At 35.6% G+C, this 21,034-nt stretch overlaps 1 protein-coding gene across 4 annotated transcripts in view; it reads left to right on the top strand.

The window, feature by feature from the left end:
- Window positions 1-21,034, top strand: part of LOC111158384 (sec1 family domain containing 1) — a 108,261-nt gene that overhangs the window by 52,917 nt on the left and 34,310 nt on the right. For all 4 annotated transcript variants that reach the window (XM_022520390.1, XM_022520397.1, XM_022520396.1 and 1 more), the window contains 3 exons: window positions 5,946-6,042; window positions 11,092-11,162; window positions 13,173-13,252. In XM_022520390.1, the coding sequence (XP_022376098.1) occupies window positions 5,946-6,042; window positions 11,092-11,162; window positions 13,173-13,252 (248 nt within the window). The remainder of the gene's footprint in view (window positions 1-5,945; window positions 6,043-11,091; window positions 11,163-13,172; window positions 13,253-21,034) is intronic.

Genomic DNA, 21,034 nt, shown 5'->3' on the forward strand with positions numbered 1-21,034 from the left:
GTGTTCAAATTCATGACCCCGAGATCAAGAGTCATATGCTACACTGACTAAGCCAGCCAGGGACCCTTAAATTTTCTTTCTTTCTATATATTTATTTATTTTAAGTATATTTTTTATTCTAAGCAAACTGTTTCTTAGCATCATATTACAAAATACATTGCTCATATTGGGCGTTATCTAGAATAAACTGAGTGATGTAATGATACAGTATATTAATATCAGTTACACTTTTGTGTAATTAATTTTAATATAATTTTAACTCTTATACATATAAAATTTATATTTTAATACAAAATTACTTCTATAAACTTTAATGAAAGTCAAGGGTTTAATATTAAATATAATTCGGGGTGCCTGGGTGGCTCAGTTGGTTGGGTGTTCGACTTTTGATTTCCACTCAGGTCATGATGGGAGTCTGCTTGAGGTTCTCTGTCTTCTCCCTCTGCCCTCCTCCACCCTCTCTTGCACCTGCTTACACATTGTCTCCCTCTCTAAAATAAATAAAATCTTTTAAAAAATTAAAACATATATATAATTCAGTGAGGGAGTTTATGAGTTTCCAATGTAGTTAGGTCTAAGTTTATAACATTTTAGTATCTAGAGTGGAAACATTGCATATTCTTTAAATAGTATGTTCCTACTTTTTTTCATTTGGGCTTTTGGTAGGGATTTGATAGCAGAGAAGTTGAAGTTGCATATTTTGATTTGGGCCTGAAATGCTAGAAATTCAGTGTTCTTGGTTGAGAGAAAAATGTATCTATCTGGAAATGAGATAAGTGGTTAGATTGTTGGCCTGTTGTAAAAATTGAAGATCCTAACCAAGTTCCTTACCTTGAAAGTGCAATCAGTGTCCATCACTGCATAGATGAATTTTATTTATGATTTCTAAGTCACTCTGTCAAATGAACAAGTACTCCAGAGTAAATATATTCATCCACCCATGTTATAGAACACCTTCAAAGATAATTTCATGTATTATCTGGGTTTTGCACTACATAATTTTTTATGATGGCAAACCAGTTCAAACCCACCAGCGTGAAATGCAGCAAAATGTACACCTAAATAATGGAAAATATATTAACTGCTATTTTGTTATATCCTAAAAAGCAGTTGAGATTTGGAGAAATCGTTACCTTGCAAGGGACAGGCATATAATAATAAATAAGTAGTCACAAGGAGTTCATATTCTATTGACAGAGCAACTGCAGACTTATGATAGAGCTTACAAATGCTACCCACCCAGGGGATTGGATATCCAAATACAGCACTAAAGGATGGTAGGGATTAAACATGTGAAGAAAGAAAGAAAAGGAAAAGCTAGGTTTTAAATGATCTTCAACTTAGGTATAGGTTATATTCTAAAAATACAGTTCTAAGTTCATCTTATCTTAGGCTCTACTTTACTGTAGATAAGATGTGATTCATAGATCCCCTGTTCTTTCAAACTCTGTTTAATTCATTATGTGGAATTTTCCTACTATTGTCTTTCAACTGAGAAGGGTTTATCATCCCCTCTCTCTCCTGTGAGAAGTAGGAGAAGAAGAATATTGAGATTCCTAATAGTAAAAGGAAATATAACTCTCATCCTTCCTTTTTTCTATTTTTAAGTTGGGCGTGGAGCCCAACTCATGACTCTGAGAACAAGACCTGAGCTGAGGTCAAGAGTCGGACACTTAACTGACTGACCAGGTGCCCCAACTCTAATCCTTCTTACCTTTACTTTCACTGCTAGGGGATAGAATTGGGGTTTGGAAAAGAGGGAAGGCCAAGAAATATTACTCTAGACTTTGTCATCAACCAGTTATAGACTAAGGTGAGGAATGAGAATTGTAGCTAGCAGTGAGCAGGGAGCACCAGAATGGTAGTGTTTTGTAGCTAGAATGGAAAGAATGGGTAAGAGAAGGAAAAATCCCTTAAAGTTACAGAAAGGAAGAAGGAATTGTTTTCATGCCCTGTACGGGTCATCTGACAAATGTCTCTTGGTAATGGTTTTTCAGAAGACAAATTAGGAATACTATTTGTACATCCCAGATAACTCTTAAGAATTCTCCATTTTTGTGAGTGAATGGGGCAAGCTGGTTTTTAAAAGTGCCCACTTCTGTTTTATTTCAAAATAGGCTGTTACCAATCAAAAAAGTTATGCTTGTGTGTTTTATGTTAATTTAATATAAATGTTGAGGTAGTATACTGAAGAGTAAAAAACATCAGGCTGATTTTCCGCTGGCAATTCTGAAATTGGGAGAAAAACACTAGAATTTTTTAAAAATCAGATTCTTTACTTAGCCCTTTTAAAGAGATTTTTGAGAAATTCATGGCTTTCAGAGTTCCTATTCATTAGATGTAGTTTGTATTCCTTGCATAGTCCTTTGGTTTTCTATAATACTCCCTTCCTGCTATTTATTCTTGATATTTATTGAAGTTACCAAAAATCTGTTTATCTTGACCTTGTTATTTTGTTTTATATTTTTAATTTGTCTGTTTTACATATAACTGTTGTTATCCAAATTGTATTCTCTTTTGAACTCACATTATATAAAAATAATTAATCTTTGGGATTACAGAAATTACTTCTCTTGGTATTTTCCTTTACTTCAAGAAACTGAGAAAGGATCTCTAGATAATATATATATTGGCCAAAATAACCTTTTACCACATATACATAAATTATGTGTATTACCAAAAAAAGCCCAAATATGTACTAATCAACAATATACTTTCTTTCATAAAGCATATACAAAAGAAGCAATAAATTGTACTTGAGGAAAATATAATTTTCCCTACTCTTTATCTGTGGTGTACATTGGAGTCTGACCGGGATTTGAATCTCAACTCTCTACTACTTCTACTCTGGTAACCTTGAATAAATATATGTTTCTGTGTGTCTGTTTCTTCATCTTTAAAATGGGACTAATTATTCCTAGTTTATAGTGTTACTTGGAGAATTAAATGAGATTATCTAAATTAGTAGTTTTTAAACACTAGTACTGGTACTCTAGATCATTATAAGGACATTTGATGGGTCATTTATATCTATTTTATGTTTAGGGTTCTGCAGAAGATATGGTTTGAGATAGAGGGTCCTGAGGTTCTCTGTTTAAAAACATTTGAAAACCATAGCTGCAAGTAAAGTGCCTTGCACAAATAGATCCTGGACATAAACTAGGTCTCATATGCAGATTAGAAAATCTGGACTTCGCTCCTTTCCCTCCTTTATGGGAATTGGTATATCAAAGTGCTAAGTTACTTTTCTTTCACTGCTTTATCGAAGTATAATTCACATACCATACAGTTCACCTATTTAAAGTGTATGATTCATTAGTTTTTAGTATATTTACAGAGTTGTGCAACCACAGCCAAAATGTACTTTTAGAACATTTCCATCACCTCCAAAAGAAACTCCCTATCCATTATTAGTCAAACTAACTTATTTTGGATTCTATTTCAATTGCTTATTAGAACTTTAAATGTAAGTATGTTGAATATCAAGAAGAAAGCAAAACAAATCTAATGAACCATGTTTCTTCCCTGATTTGTATGTACAGACATTAAAGTCCATTATGGCCCTTAGAATGCTTAATTTTATATATTATCATCACCAAAGACAGTTCTTTGCATTGTTCACTTCTAGAAGTTCATTTATCTACTCTCATGACTTCTAAAGATGACTACTTGATCTGTGTATGTCCTGCTCTTGGTTGAGAAATTCAACAAATACTTTGTCAAGTACTTGTTATCAGCCAGGTGCTATTTAGACTCCGTGGGTGAAACGATTAAACAATTTCTAGAGGGGTGGGATGTAAACAAAGAAGAGTAATAAAGTGTGATCATACTATGAAGAGGTATATATGATGCTGATGGTACACATTCAAGGGAATAATAAATTCTTCTAGCCAAGAAGGAGATTGAGGGAGGGGCAAGAAGAGAAAGAAATAGAGATTGAAGAGAGTTGCAGAGAAGCTCGTCCTTAATGAATAGAATTCACTGCACAGGTAATGAAGAAGGAATATATTCTTAAAAAGCTAAGAGAATAACCCAAGCCTCTGCTTAGAGGACTAAAAGCATACATGATGTTTAATGAAAAGTGAGGTTATTTGATGTGACTAAAGGAAACTAAATACAGTGAATAGTGGTGAAACAGAAAAGGTTGGCTAGAGAAGATTGTGAGGGCCTGAAAGTCAGCTTAATACAGTTTTATCACCTCTCTCCTCCTCTTTCCTGGCTTCACTCTACAGATAATTAGCCTTTTCCGGTCTAATATTCAGTTCACATTAACATAGTTGCTACTGCCATCATCCTAGTTCCCCTGGAGTTATCTTTGACTTTTTTTCACTACTTTGTGTGAATATCCATTGTGGATATGTGAATATCCATTGTGGATATGTGAATATCCATTCATATGTTATTACATATCTGTCTCTTTCCATTCCCACAGCCACTATCATGGTCTCTTTCCTAGGATCTCTTTTCTATTTCTTTTGTCCATTTTAATATTATATTTTTCCATTCCTAGGACTTCACCTCTTAATCTGTGTTACTGAAAGTAGCTTTATACAGTAGCTAAAATAGTTCCTGCCTGAACACTATGAAGGGTCAAAAGATTTGTAAGAAGGAAAACTCTGTTTACAGCGTTTATTATACTCTTACCAGGAGTTGACTGACAAGGGAATTCCCTATGTATTGATACAGAATAGATTGTTGAGTTAAAGCAAGGAACAGAAGAGTATAGTATATTCCCTTTGTGTCAGAAAGCAGAATACTAGGATATAGACCCTATTTTCTTACATTTTGCATAAAGGAACTGGACAACTATAGAAGAAATAATTGAAGTAAATATCCATAGGCATAGGGGTAGAAGAGAAGATGGGTGAGGACAGGTCTCAAAATACACCTTTATATGTTGTTTTGATTTTTAAAGTATTTTAAAGTATTTCATCTATTTAAAACTCTGGCCTTGTGTGCCACTGCGGGGGGATGGGACTGAAGGACTCTGACTGACTTTCTGTTACCTTATATATGAAATCACTCCTTGGTCTACCATTCAGAATTCTGCACTCTGATTATGCCATGGTATGATCCGTTTCACTGACATGAACTCTGTTCATGTCCCCAAATCACTTATGAAACTTAAGTCAAAATACATTACTTTCTTCTCTACAGTTGGTTAACTGTTTATTTCATTCTATAATTTTAGCTTAATATATTTATGTTCTATGTCTATAGTTTGGTTCTTCATTGGTATCTCTGAGTATTCTAATTTATTTCATGAATGATTTCTACTCCCACCTAGATTGTGAACACTTTCAATAGAAATCATATTCTTTTCTCTTTGGTATTATTGAATCATAATTTAGTAGATACTCGGTAATGATAATTTTTATTTACTTTGGAGGAACCTAACATTTTAACTTCTTTTGGATAATTTTAATAAATTTTAAATCAGAAGGGGTATCATACAGAAAAGCTAAGTTTGACTACTTTTCCATTACCTAAAACTTCAAAGTATTAAATAGGAAAATTAGTTTTATTTAAAAACCGCTGAAAATTATTTAGGGTAATATTCTGTCTAGTTAAGGTGAAAATGTATGGATTTGCTCACTAAAAAAGTAAACATAACATGACCACCTGACATTAATTTGCATGGAATACAATATAATTTATATGCTAGTTGCTAATTAATATAGTAAATGAGATTGGTGTGATTTTTCTCTTTGTTAATATATATATAATATGCAGAATTAATTCTGAATTTATAAGTCAGATATGATAAAATAGGCAATTGTTTTTTACATTAAGTAATCAAAAGTAAGAAACTTTGAAAATAAATTCTATTAGAAAATGCTTGTTTTTAAAAATTGATCATAAAAAATAGAAACTTGTAAGCTGAGAGGCCCTTAGTATGTTTTTATTACTTGATGTAGCCTAATCTAATATTTATTTTGAAACAGGCAAGAAAACTAGATGTATATTTTGAATACGAAGAAAAAATAATGAGCAAAACTACTCTGGATAAATCTCTTCTAGATATAATATCAGATCCTGATGGTATGTACCATAAATTCAAGGTTACTGTTAAGATTCACAGTTGATGAAACCAGCATTTCAATTTAAGTAATATCTGAATAGAATTATTTTTTTTTCTGACAACCCATGCTAATAATGAGATAACTAAATGAGCTATTTTCTGTTGAGAAGTTTGTAGCAAAGCATTTCTTAAAGTGGAAAAATGATTTGCATTTTATTTTATTGAACTTTTCTCTCATGGTATTTAAGAACTTGTTATATTCATTTATTTAACGTGATAATATATCTGAAGTTCAATTTCTGCTGATTTTCGGAAGATTTTTAAAGGTATAACATTCAAAACAGGTGTCTCTAAGTGTTATACTTTCTAATTACCTTGGTTTAACCCTAAAGAGTTTCCTAAAAAGATATATCTAAAACTGAATTCTGTTTTAAATATTTAGGGAATTTACTTTTGAAGAAACTCCTTAATCAGTCCCTTTATATTTGCATTTAACTATTTATATGTTAGCTTTTCTTAAAACAAGATAGGATTCTTTGTACTTAAAAAATGTATTGTAATTATTGCTTTCAATTACAATGATCATGGGATCCGCATAGGTTTTACCCTCTAAAATTATACTTCAGAGTGCTCACTTCGGCAGCACATATACTAAAATTATACTTTAGAGATTTGATCATTTCAGAATAGCTTTCAATTCAAATTTCAGTGCTTTTCCAAAATGAGTAAAAAAGTATATAAGCTGTTCAGTTTATATTTTGCATACAAATTATTTAGCTGAATGATGATGGTTTTTGAGTTAGAGTTAGGTATGAGTTTTAGACCTTATTCCAAGTTGAAAAATAATAAAGTACAAATTGTAATTAGAGATTCTACTCCTAAAAACTTCAAAGAAGCTGTAAATATTGCTCACACTTTTAAGAAGCTAGATTTGTAGTGTGAGAACCTAGCATTTTGAAGGTATTTATACTTGTGATATCTAGCACCAATATGGGGCTCAACCTCCTGCATTTGTAATGAAAAAATGCAAAATATATAAGCCCATCCCTTCAGAGCTATTCCTTATTATTTACAATAAGTTTTTAGTAAAGTTGAAGCAAATAAACGTGTTGATAGAAAAACAATGAGACCCTTCCTATTTTCTTTCCCTTACTTTTTTGGTTTATTTGTAAACATTAAGAATTGCAGAACAAGGTAGGCCTTCATGCAAAGTGGAAGTCTGGTGCCACTTTAGCCCAGAACAAGATGTTGGAACCTGAGCAAGATGAAAAGGGCAACCACATGTGGGGTAGAGGGAAGATTGGTGATCAACCATGAAGTGTCAAAGCCCCCAGTGAATTGAGCAGAGTATCCACATGTGAAAGCATGGTATATAAAAGCTCTAACAGGGCGCCTGGGTGGCTCAGTGGGTTAAGCCTTTGCCTTCGGCTCCGGTCGTGGTCTCAGGGTCCTGGGATCGAGGCCCGCATCGGGCTCTCTGCTCAGCGGGGAGCCTGCTTCCCCCTCTCTCTCTGCCTGCCCCTCTCCCTACTTGTGATCTCTGTCTGTCAAATAAAATCTTAAAAAAAAAAAAAAAGCTCTAACAGATTGAGGAAGGTGACTATACACAGGAGCAACCCAGCATCAATCTAAGTGGGGTAAGAAGTGTGGCCAGGCATGTGAGTGAGTCCACTGTAGGGAATCAGAGCCCAAATGGAGTGAGAGGACGTCCATGCAGGCAAGGGGATGGCTGCAGAGATAGGAAATTTGTTACATACCACAGACTGGTTAAATAAGTGTGTGTCAGATAATACAAAAGGAGCTAGGTTTCCTGCTGTCAGGGAAGGAAATTATAAATATGGAAAGGGAGAAAAATATAATGAGCCCTGTAATGTTGGATTGGAATTAAGGTGTCATTGTAGACCTGTGTTTTCACTACATATTTGTCAGAGAAATAAATACAGATAGGTGTGTGTACACCTATATGTGTTCCCTAGTCCAGCCAAATAAGCAGGGGTGGAGTAACAATACTCCAGTAGTAAAGATTTTAGCTTATAAATACTATTTTCTACTCATTGGAGAAGTAGTTGATTCCAGGGCTGAGGAAGGCAGAGAAAATACAAAATGAGCCTAGAACAGTTTGTTGTGTCAGAAAACAAGGAATATACTCAGAAAGTGATGGGACATGTCAAAGAGACCCAGAAGTCAGCTGAAGAGACCCCCAGTGGCAAGATCATGACATCATGAGTATCAAAATAAATGATGATAACAGATTATAACTCACTGAATGAAATAGGAAGCCATCAGTCCACAGAGATATAGTAAATGAATGTTGAAGTTTCACAGGATATTTAGTTTCAAATTACCTCCCTGTAAAATACTTCTTAATTACAAAGAGAAAACTAACTTTACAGTGGAGAAGTATGATAGATCCCTTACTAGGTAATCTCAGTGAACATCATCAGTAATGAGACATATTGAAATAATGCCCCATCCAGTACAAAGATGCAGTACAAAGAATATAGTTTTCTCTTGTGATATTCAAGTCAAAGGTGTATAACTTGAATCTGATCATAAGGAAATATCAAACAAAATTTAATTGTGAGATATTCTACCAAAAAAACAAAAACAAAAAAAAAGCCTGTCATCTCCTAAAACATCAAGGCCATGTAAGTCAAGGAAAGACTGAGGAACTGTTTCATACAGAAGAAGTTAACTGTATGTTGTGTGGCAGCTATATATCCCACATGATTCTAAAATTGATCCTTTTGTCATAAAGGATATTACAGACTAGTGGTGAAACTTGAAATGACATCTGAGGATTATATGTTATTACTAATTTATCGATGCTGATTTCCTGATTTTGATAGTTGTTATATTGAGCTTATTATATTGGGGAATTTCTGACATTTGGGAATGATGGGACAGCAGGTCAGAAACTTAACTCGCAGATTGTTCAGGTAGATAAAAAGCTTTCTGAATTCTACTTAAAACTTTTCCCTAAGATACATCAGATTACTCAGTAAGAAAACTGACCTTAAAATTGAAGCAGTTCCAGTGGAATCTTAGGTATGACAAAAGGATCCAGGCTGCCAGTTGGAGGTTCTAGAGTACTTGCAGTTGTAAAGGATACATTTTTGTAATTTCCATTTGATTCCTCTGTGATTAATATTTCTGTAAAGATTTTATATATTTATTTGACAGAGACATCACAAGTAAGCAGAGAGGCAGGCAGAGAGAGAGGGGGAAGCAGGCTCCCCACTGAGCAGAGAGCCTGATATGGGGCTCAATCTCAGGATCCTGAAACCATGACCTGGGCCGAAGGCAGAGGCTTAACCCACAGAGCCACCCAGGTGCCCCTGTGATTAATATTATTATAAGCATCAGGATATTCTCCAACTCTTACCATCATAGTATTCTTAAAACCCTTAGCAGAAATTTTGAGGGCTTTTTATTAACACTATAGCAACTATAAAATATGTTTCTCCTTGGAGAAGAGAATGAGAGCTCTCTCTTCTTTAAGCAGAATAAGTGCCTGCTATTAGAAAGGCTATGCTAGATGCTGAGGATGTTGCTTTACAGGCCCCTAACACTCTGAAGGAGGGGAGTCTTTGTCTCCTGTTTTAGGAGTAGTGGTCCCAAGAGCCTGCAGCAAGCCTCATTGTTTGTTTGTTTGTTTTTTCTCTTTGCCTTCTAACTACTTAGTCATAGTTGCAGGAAATGCACAATGGAACAGGGTAACTAAAGCCAAAGCTTTCGGGATAGAGCACCAAAAAGGGAAAGCCAGGGGATTTGGAAACTACCAAGATTGCGGAGAGGAAGGAGCTCAGGAAAGCAGCCTCATAAAGTTGTTTATGAATTCCTGGGCTCGCCCCTGAGCTGCACATACGTGAATTAGATCCTAAACAGTATTATTTCAAAGACTGCGAGTTGAAGGGCTAGACAGTTTCCCAGTTCCCATAGTGGCCACTATATGGTTAGACAGATCCCAGTAGCACTGTAGAAGTTTTTGAAAATATAAATCAGTGATGGAGCCACAACCCACAGAAAGCTGTTGGAACTTTGGCCTGAACCCAACCAACAAATTACCTGCTAAACAAAAATAGCAGCTTTCTCCTAGGACTTAAACAAGACCCTGAATTTCATAACCTGATTTTCAAAATGTCCAAGATACATTTATTTGTAAATATCAGAACTTTGGAAAACCCATTATTGATCTTTATTACCGTTTGTTGTCATATTTAGGGAATAAGGATAATTTGAGAATGGTTATCTGGATTCTGAACCATATAAAAAATTGATAGTTCATTAGTCATGTTTTGAAAAAATTTTCCTAGTTTTTATTTTATAATAAAGTGTAACAGTTTCAAGTTCTTGAGTATTAGGACACACTTTGAAGTGAGAGTGCATATTGTTATTTGTTGGTGGTGAAATTGTGTTACCTCTGACCAGTGCTTTGCACCAGAGTACACCCAGTAGCAGAGGGGGAAATAAATGAGTTTCTCTGTCCAGTTTTGGGCTCTGGGTAATAGGAGTAGCAGATCAGACCCACTACAAGCAAATTTCCTTGAAATCTTATGTTTTGTCTTAAACAATTTTAGGCAAATATATTTTGTATTATACAACAGTGTTTATTTTAATATAAATGTATTCTTTTTCCAAATCTTGTAAGTGATACGGTACCATTCAGAAAGAGACATTTATATGGTGACCACACTTTTGAGAAGTACCAAAGTTTTGTAACCCGAAACCTAGAATGACCATATAGCTTCTTTCCCAGAACAGTCTCATTTTTATATCTGTTGTCCTTACATAATTATTACTGGCATCCCCTTTCCATCTCTGTGATTACCCTACCTATGCCTTTCTTTCTTTCTTAGTTCACATATAAAATGTAAATCTCTTACAGATATTTTGAAAGATAGGATGGACATACTTCTGTATTCCATTCCTTTAATCCCATAGCATTTAATATTTTTACCATATTTTATCTATTCACATTTATGTGCCTTAAATTTTTATACACTTGTGTTGACTATAATACTTAACCAGAATTATGAAAGTTTTTTTATTTATATTCCCCTATGTAGCAGGAACTCCAGAAGATAAAATGAGGCTGTTTCTTATTTATTATATAAGTGCACAGCAAGCACCCTCTGAGGTATGTCCTCCTTGTTCAGTTATTGGGTAGAAGGGGAAATATTTGTCTGTTTCAAAAATAGAAGACCAGATCACTATGGCCAAATAACTACCTCATTCCTTTCTTTAAAAGAAAAACAGTTTGTTAAGGCTAGTTCTATTTATTGCTGAGTTTTATAGCAATATTTGTTGTCACAAAGAGAACTATTCACTCATGAAATGTCTGACCACTTCTAAGTTGTTGGAATATAAATTGGATTCAAATGGCCAAGATTCTTATTTCTGGAAAATAGCTATTGTAAACTAAATTAGCCAAGTTTGCTATGCTTTTTGAAACATTGGTCTTATTTCTTATTATGTGATAATCTTAAAAGCTCTGTTTCTTTGAGCTATAGCCACTAATGTCTTCCAGTGAATTTATCTATAACCTAAGGTAAAAATTTGGTAATATTTTAAGGTTATTAAAACTAATGTTCATTATAGAATATAAGGAGTCAGTTGTAGGAGAGAATACTCAGAGTTCCAAAAAGTTATGTAAATACTGTAATTTTAAATTTAATGAGATTAAAATTCAGATTTGTATCTGTCATATGATTCATAGAAAAATAAAGTTGACTTTTTTGTATTGCAATCAGATAACTTCTATATCAATAAATTTCTCAGAATGATTGGAAAATGATACATTTTCCTTTCTGAAAGATTTTTTTTTTCCCTCACTGGAAGATTGGGTAATTTTGTTGTTTTTCATTTTATGTGGTAGGCCATCAGTTGCTTTTGAAGAAAAAAAAAATGTTTATGTATAGGTAATTGATTTTGAAGGCAAATGGTGATTTTGGTGTCAGTGTTGTTGCCGGGTTAGAGACCAACTATCTCTACTGTTAACTCAGTGAAATTTTACTGGATGAGCAACAAGCATGAGAATTTTAGAGATGACATCTAGAATGATATAATTGTAAACTTCTTTCCTTCTCTGGCAGCATTTATTCTTAAAAGTCTGTTTGATCATAACACTTCTTTTGGTCAGAAATCTCTAGTTTAAAACAGTAAACTAAACCCAGTATTTCCTTTAGGCCAATTCTGCTTTATTTGGGGCATATAGCTTTTATTTTAATTCAGTAAGAAAGTGTGGTTTTCTTTTCAGGAGTATCTCATACCTGTATCTTAGGGGATTTTTACAGGCTTTATATATAGCTTTATATATATAAATATATATAAAGGATTATAGCCTATTTATAGTATTTTCTTAAGAATTTATTATTTTAAAACTTAATTCCATGTTCCCTTATTATGACCACATATTTTTATTTATTTTTGGTAAGGACCATGTCTTTTCATAAGTTTAAGTGATCACTAAGAGGCTTAAAGCAAATTATGACAGCCTGATAGCCCCAAAAATGCAAAGTAGTAAACATCTCTGTTGAGCTTTAAATGTCTATCTTGTAAAATTTTTATGGTGGAGTCACTATGATGATAGGCTTTTATAAAGTACAGGAATTCAACTACACTTATTCATCAGGAAACAAAAATAGCAAGAAAGAGAAAACAATAGTTTAAAAAGTGTAAGACACCTGATACTCAGTTAATGAATTTGGACCATAAGAGTGCATATGAGAGGGGAAAACCTGAATCTACATTTCCCTTCAGTCAGTGTCATGTCATAATGTACCCTTGTGTTTCTGGTTTTAAAATACTCTTTGTCTAGTCAGATATTCATTTAGTGCTTATCCCAAGGAAAGGCAGTCTATTTCAAAAATGGAGAAAAAACTGGCTTTGTTGGACTCACTGAGGGATGACAGAATACTGGCTAGGTGATTTGGGAGCCTGACAAAGGTAATTTTCATTAGATATGATTTTTGTCTCAGGTGCTCACTTACATACTCACTTAAAATATGACTCCACTCTACTTGGGTGCCTAGAATTTAAACTCATGCCTTTGGTCTAACTTTTTGATTAATCAAATAATAACAAACAAAATGGTCTTCTCTTTCACAACAGTAAAATTTTTTATGATACCATTCTTTGCTTATTTCAGGCTGATTTGGAGCAATACAAAAAAGCTTTAACTGATGCAGGATGCAACCTTAATCCCTTACAATATATCAAACAGTGGAAGTAAGTTTTATTTTCTTCTTATATAAGAGAGTACAATAGAAGTAGAGTTCCCAATAAAATGGGAATGTTAACAAGAAAATTTAATAGTACCTTTTTTTCTTCTTTTTCTTAAATTCAGTAGCATAAATATTTCCCTATCTGGCCCTCCCTGTCCACAATTTAAAATTACATAAAATGGTGGTAACTTTCTTTCCTAGACAAGTTTATATTTTCTTTATCGATTAGATTAAGAACATCAAAGACTGAAATGTTTGGGTCACATGTCTCAAAAACATTAAAAGAGGATTTTAATTTCACTTGTAGAGAAATGCAGATTAACATAGGGCAAAGATTTAGCAAAATGCTATGCCAAGGATATAGGCAGGTTAATTGGTGCATTAAATTCTGCTATTAAAAACACAAATTGTCACAATTTTTGCTAGATGGTATAAGAATAATTTTTTTAGAGAACTAGAATTTTTTTTTCAGGTGGTAATTTATTTCTTAATTGATTAATTTTTATTAATTAATATATAATGCATTATTTCATATAATGCATAAGAATGCATTATTATTTGGTACAGGTCTGTGATTTGTCAGTCTTACACCATTCATAGCACTCATCATATCACATACCCTCCCCATGCCCATCACCCAGCCACCCCATCCTTTCCACCCCCTCCACTCCAACAACCCTCAGTTTCCTGAGATTAAGAGTCTCTTATGGTTTGTCTCCCTCTCTGGTTTTGTCTTGTTTCATTTTTTTCTCTCTCCCCCTATGATCCCCTGCCTTGTTTCTCAAATTCCACATATCAGTGAGATCATATGATAATTGTCTTTCTCTGATTGACTTATTTCACTTAGCATAATACCCTCTAGTTCCATCCATGTCATTGCAAATGGTAAGATTTCATTTTTGATGGCTACATAATATTCCATCACATACATATATGTGTGTGTGTGTGTGTATACCACATCTTCTTTATCTATTCATCTATCAATAGACGTCTAGGCTCTTTCCATGGTTTGGCTATTGTCGATATTACTGCTATAAACACTGGGGTTGCACATGCCCCCCTTCGGATCACTACATTTGTATCTTTGGGGTAAATATGCAGTAGGGCAATTGCTGAGTTGTAGGGTAGCTCTATTTTCAACTTTTTGGGGAAACCTCCATACTGTTTTCCAGAGTGGCTGCACCAGCTTGCAGGTCCCACCAGCAGTGTAGGGGGGTTCCCCTTTCTCTGCATCCTCACCAACATCTGTTGTTTCCTGACTTGTTAATTTAGCCCTTCTGGCTTCTGTGAGGTGGTTATCTCGTTGTGGTTTTGATTTATTTTTCCCTGATGCCAAGTGATGTTGAGCACTTTTCATGTGTCTCTTGGCTATTTGGATATGTTCTTTGGAAAAGTGTCTATTCATGTCTTCTGCCCATTTCTTGATTGGATTATTTGTTCTTTGGGTGTTGACTTTAATTAGTTCCTTGCAGATTTTGGACACTAGCTCTTTATCGGATATGTCATTCGCAAATATCTTCTCCCATTCTGTCAGTTGTCTTTTGGTCTTGTTGACTGTGTCCTTTGTTGTGCAAAAGCTCTTCATCTTGATGAAGTCCCTTGAATAGTTCATTTTGCCCTTGCTTCCCTTGCCTGTGGCGATGTTTCTAGGAAGAAGTTGCTGTGGCTGTGGTTGAAGAGGTTGCTGCCTGTGTTCTCCTCAAGGATTTTGATGGATTCCTGTCTCACATTGAGGTCTTTCATCCATTTTGAGTCTATTTTTGAGTGTGGTGTAAAGAAGTGGTTCAGTTTCATTCTTCTGCCTGTGGTTGTCCAGTTTTCCTAGCACCATTTATTGAAGAGACCCATCTTTTTTCCATTGGACGGTCTTTCCTGCTTTGTTGAAGATTAGTTGACCATAGAGTTGAGGGTTTATTTCTGGGCTCTCTGTTCTGTTCCATTGATCTGTGTGTCTGTTTTTGTGCCAGTACCATACTGTCTTAATGATTACAGCTTTGTAATAGAGCTTGAAGTCTGGAATTGTGATGCCACCAGCTTTGCTTTCCTTTTCAACATTCCTCTGGCTATTCAGGGTCTTTTCTGGTTCCATACAAATTTTAGGATTATTTGTTCCATTTCTGTGAAAAAAGTTGATGGTATTTTTATAGGGATTGCATTGAATGTGTAGATTGCTTTAGGTAGCATAGACATTTTCACAATATTTGTTCTTCTAATCCATGAGCATGGAACATTTTTCCATTTCTTTTGTGTCTTCCTCAATTTCTTTCATGAGTACTTTATAGTTTTCTGAGTATAGATTCTTTGCCTCTTTGGTTGGGTTTATTCCTAGGTATCTTATGGTTTTGGGTGCAATTGTAAATGGGATTGATTCCTTAATTTCTCTTTCTTCTGTCTTCTTGTTGGTGTAAAGAAATGCAACTGATTTCTGTGCATTGATTTTATATCCCCTCTACTGAATTCCTGTACAACTTCTAGCAGTTTTGGAGTGGAGTCTGTTGGGTTTTCCACATACAGTATCATAACATCTGCAAAGAGTGAGAGTGTGACTTCTTTGCCAATTTGGATGCCTTTTATTTCTTTTTGTTGTCTGATTGCTGAGGTTAGGACTTCTAGTACTATGTTGAATAGCAGTGGTGATCATGAACAGCCCTGCCATGTTCCTAATCTTAGGGGAAAAGCTCTCAGTTTTTCCCATTGAGAGTGATATTTGCTGTGAGCTTTCCATAAATGGCTTTTATGAAACTGAGTTATGTTCCCTCTGTTCCTATACTGTGAAGACTTTTAATCAAGAAGGGATGCTTTATTGTGTCAGATGCTTTTTCTGCATCTATTGAGAGTATCATATGGTTCTTGTTCTTTTATTAATGTAGTGTATCACATTGATTGATTCATGGATGTTGAACCAACCTTGCTGTCCAGGAATAAATCCCACTTGGTTGTGGTGAATAATCTTTTTAATGTACTGCTGAATTCTGTTGGCTAGTGTTTTGGTGAAAATTTTTGCATCCATGTTCATCAGGGATATTGGTCTATAATTCTCCTTTTTGATGGGGTCTTTGTTTGGCTTTGGGATCAAGGTAATGCTGGCCTCAAAATGAGTTTGGAAGTTTTCCTTCCATTTCTGTTTTTTGAAATAGTTTTGGAAGAATAGGTATTAATTCTTCTTTAAATGTTTGGTAGATTTTCCCTGGGAAGCCGTCTGGCCCTGGGCTTTTGTTTTTTGGGAGATTTTTTTATGACTGCTTCAATTTCCTTGCTGGTTATGGGTCTGTTCAGGTTTTCTCTTTCTTCCTGGTTCAGTTTTGGTAGTTTATACATCTCTAGGAATGCATCCGTTTCTTCCAGATTGTCTGATTTGTTGGCATATAGTTGCTCATAATATCTTCTTATAATTGTTTGTATTTCTTTGGTGTTGGTTGTGATCTCTCCTCTTTCATTTATGATTTTATTTATTTGGGTCCTTTAGCTTTTCTGTTTGATAAGTCTGGCCAGGGGTTTATCAGTCTTACTCTTTCAAAGAACCAACTCCTAGTTTCATTGATCTGTTCTGCTGTTCTTTTCATTTCTATTTCGTTGATTTCTGCTCCAATCTTTATTATTTCTCTTCTTCTGCTGTGTTTAGGCTCTATTTGCTGTTCTTTTTCCAGCTCCTTTAGGTGTAGGGTTAGGTTTTATATTTGAGACCTTTCTTATTTCTTGAAAAAGGCTTGTATTGCTGTATACTTTCCTCTTAGTACCACCTTTGCTGAATCCCAAGGATTTTGAACAGTTTGGTTGGGGAATTTAGCCCATTTACATTTAGAGTAACTATTGAAAGGTATGAATTTAGTGCCATTGTATTGCTTGTAAGGTGATTGTTACTGTATATTGTCTCTGTTCCTTTCTGGTCTATGTTACTTTAAGGCTCTATCTTTGCTTAGAGGACCTCTTCCAGTATTTCCTGTAGGGCTGGTTTGGTGTTTGCAGATTCTTTTAGTTTTTTCTTGTCCTGGAAACTTTTTAACTCTCCTATTTTCAATGACAGCCTAACTGGATATAGTATTCTTGGCTGCATATTTTTCTCATTTAGTGCTCTGAATATATCATGTCAGTCCTTTCTGGCCTGCCGGGTCACTGGATAGGTCTGCTGCCAATCTATTGTTTCTACCATTGTAGGTTATAAACCTCTTGTCCCGAGCTGCTTTCAGGATTTTCTCTTTGTCTTTGAGATTTGTAAGTTTTACTATTAGATGATCGGGTGTTGACCTATTTTTATTGATTTTTTGACGAGGGCTCTCTGTGCCTTCTGGACTTTGATGCCTGTTTCCTTCCCCAAATTAGGGAAGTTCTCCACTATACTGTGGTCCAGTATACCGTCTGCCCTTCTCTTCTTCTTCTTGAATCCTTATTATTATATTGTTTTGTTTTATGATATCACTTATCTCTCAGATTCTCCCCTCGTGATCCAGTAATTGTTTATCTTTCTTTTTCTCAGCTTCTTTATTCTCCATCATATGGTCTTCTATATCACTAATTCTGTCTTCTGCCTCATTAATCCCAGGAGTTAGAGCCACCATTTTTTTTGCAACTCATTAATAGCCTTTTTGATTTCGACTTGGTTAGACTTTACTTCTCCAAAAGGGATTCTCTAGTATCCTCTATGCTTTGTTCAAGCCCAGCTATTATCTTTATAATCATCATTTTGACCTGTAGTTCCAATGTCTTACTAACGTCCATGTTAATTAGGGCTTTGTTGGTTTGGTGGTGAGCATAGCTGCCTTCCATGTTAATTAGGTCCCTGTCAGTTGATACTGCCTCTTATTCTTTTTTTTTTTTTTAGGTGAATTTTTCTGTTTTTTTCATTTTGCCCAGAAAAGAATAGATATATGAGAGAAAAGATGCTAAAAGGTAACAATGACCCCAGAAAAATATGCACTACACAAATCAGAAGAGACCCAAAACCGAAGGGATAAGGGGAAAAAAAAAAAAAGAGTAAAATCAGGCTGGGGAATAAAACAGAGGCACCCACTAGATTTTGGGGTGTATTTTGGCTTTTTAGAAGAGACTGCCTGCCAAAATTTTAAAGAAAGAAAAACTTAGATATATACAAAAGATAAGGTTAACTACAATGAAGGAATAAAATATGACTGTAAAAGTGAAAATTAAATTTTAAAAAAGGAATTGTTAAGATAATAAGTTGGTTGAAAAAGGAAAGAAGAGGGGTGCCTGAATGGCTCAGTTGGTTAAGTGTCTGCCTTCGGCTGGCATTGTGATCCTAGGGTCCTGGGATTAAGCCCCGCTTCAGGCTCCCTGCTCAGCGGAGCGCTTGCTTTTCCCTCTTCTTCCGCCTGCAGCTCTGCCTACTTGTCCACTCTCTCTCTCTCTCTCTCTCTCTCTCTCTCTCTCTCTCTGTCTGGCAAATAAATAAAATATTTAAAGGAAAAGAAAAATTCAAAAAAAAATAGAAAAAGAAAAAAAGAAAATTTTAAAAGTTAACTTTGAAAGACTAAGGAATCATGGGGAAAAAAAGCCATGAATTCCATGTGCTATATTCCCCCAGCACTGGAGTTTTGCAGTTCTCATTGATTGGTAAACTTGGTCTTGGCTGGATGTTCTTGCTGATCTTCTGGGGAGGGGTCTGTTGCAGTGATTCTCAAGTGTCTTTGCCCCAAGCAGAATTGCACTGCACTTGCCAGGGGTCAGGCTAACTAATATGCTCAGGTTTGCTCTTGGTAGCTTTTGTTCCCTGAAAACTTTCTGTACAGCTTTGGAGGAGAGAATGAAAATGGCAGCCTCCCAATCTCTGGCCCTGGAGGAGCTGAGAGCTCAGGGCCCCACTCCTCAGTGCACCCTCAGAGAAAAGCAGTCAGTCACTCCTGTCTCCCTGGTCTCGGGCCACACTCCTTGCTCACCTGGCCTATGACTGAACATTTCCATCTTTAGTACAGGGCCCCATTTGGAATCTCCAAACCCAGCAGATTCCTGTAGTATGCTCCCATGCCACTCCTCCCAGGGGAAGGTTGGGGAGTCTCCCTGGATTTGCTGCTTGTTGGGTCCCTGCTTAAAGAGCAGTGGCCCACCTGTGCTGTGGATCTGGTTTATGAAAACCCCAAACCAAGAGCCCACTCCTTGGCTCTGTTTTCGCAGCCGGCTTCCCCGCTCTGATACCTGGGAGCTCTGCCACACTCAGGCACCCTCAGTCTTTCTGTGACCCTGAGGGTCCTGAGACCACAGTGTGCCAGTGAGGGCTCTACCCCCCACTTAGCCACTGGAGTGACACTCCCTCAGTCAAGCAGACTTTTAAAAGTTCCAGTTTTGTGCATTGTGTTCTGCTGCTCTCTCAGTTGCCAGGAGCCAGCTGACAGAGCTCCCCCCACCCCCCATGGTCTATATTCCAGTATATCGCCTTGGATTCACTTCTCATATCCTACCTTCCAGAAAGTGATTGCTTTTCTGTTCATAGTGTTGCTGCTATTCTTTTCTTTGATCTGTTGAGTTCGTAGGTATTCAAATGGTTTGATAACTAGGTGAGTTGCTGGGACCATACGAAATTTAGGTTACTCCTCTGCCATCCTGTTAGCCCTCTAAAAATAATTGTTTTAAAAAAATCTTTGACAGCACACTTCTGCTCCTAAGGATTTATCCCAAGGAAGTAATTGGTGTTGTAAAATCTTAGAAGCAACCAACCTAAATGTCCTACAATAGGCATTTCCAAAAGATAGAATATAATTGAAAATTAAAAATCATGTGTAGAAGACTTATTTAATAACACTGGAAAATGTGTATGTTATATGACAAAGTAAAAAAATAGTTTATAACACTGTTCATTGATTTCCTCTTCTCGATGCCTAGGGATTCTTCTAGACATTGGAAATACAATTGTGAACATGTGGAAAGCCCCTATGCTCACTGAATTTACATGGAGGGAGCAATAAATCAACCAATAAGTGAAAAATGAACAGAATAATATTAAATCATACTAAGTGATATAAAGAAAATAACAGCAAGTGATAAGATTTTTCTTTTTTTTTTAGATTTTATTTAAATTCAAATTAGTTAACTTTTAGTGTATTAAGTTTCTGGGGTAGAATTTAGTGATTCATCATTAACACCCACTTATAACATCAAGTGCCTTCCTTAATGCCCACCACCTAATTATTCCATCTTCCTACCTACCTCCCCTCCAGCAACCCTCGGTTTTTCTCTGTACTTAAGAGCTTTTTATGGTTTGCCACCCTCTCTGTTTTTATTCTATTTTTCCTTCCCTTCCCCTATGTTCATCAGTTTCAGTTTTGTTTCTTAAATTCCACATATGAGTGCAAGTGATAAGATCTTAACTTGGGGGGCACCTGGGTGGCTCAGTGGGTTAAAGCCTCTGCCTTCGGCTCGGGTCGTGATCCCAGGGTCCTGGGATCGAGCCCCTTATCGGGCTCTCTACTCGGTGGGGAGCCTGCTTCCTCCTCTCTCTCTCTCTCTGCCTGCCTCTCCACCTACTTGTGATCTCTCTCTCTCTGTCAGATAAATAAAATCTTAAAAAAAAAAAAATTTAAAGATCTTAACTTGGGGGTGAGAGTTAAATTTGTCGAGGAGATCAGGAAAGTCTCTGAGTAGGTGGTATTTGAGCTAAAACTTAGATGACAATTTTTACAGTATGCTCTCTACCCATTCATCTCTGTGTTTGTATGTATGTATGAACATATACATATCATTACATAGCTAAAATGACATACATTAAAATGTTAATAGTGGGTAATTCAAAGTAGTTGAATTTTTAAATTTTTGTGTGCTTATCTTTATTTTTCAAATT

Source organism: Enhydra lutris, unplaced genomic scaffold (genome assembly GCF_002288905.1).
Source record: "Enhydra lutris kenyoni isolate GAN:26980312 unplaced genomic scaffold, ASM228890v2 scaffoldscaffold4, whole genome shotgun sequence".
Classification (NCBI taxonomy): domain Eukaryota; kingdom Metazoa; phylum Chordata; class Mammalia; order Carnivora; family Mustelidae; genus Enhydra; species Enhydra lutris.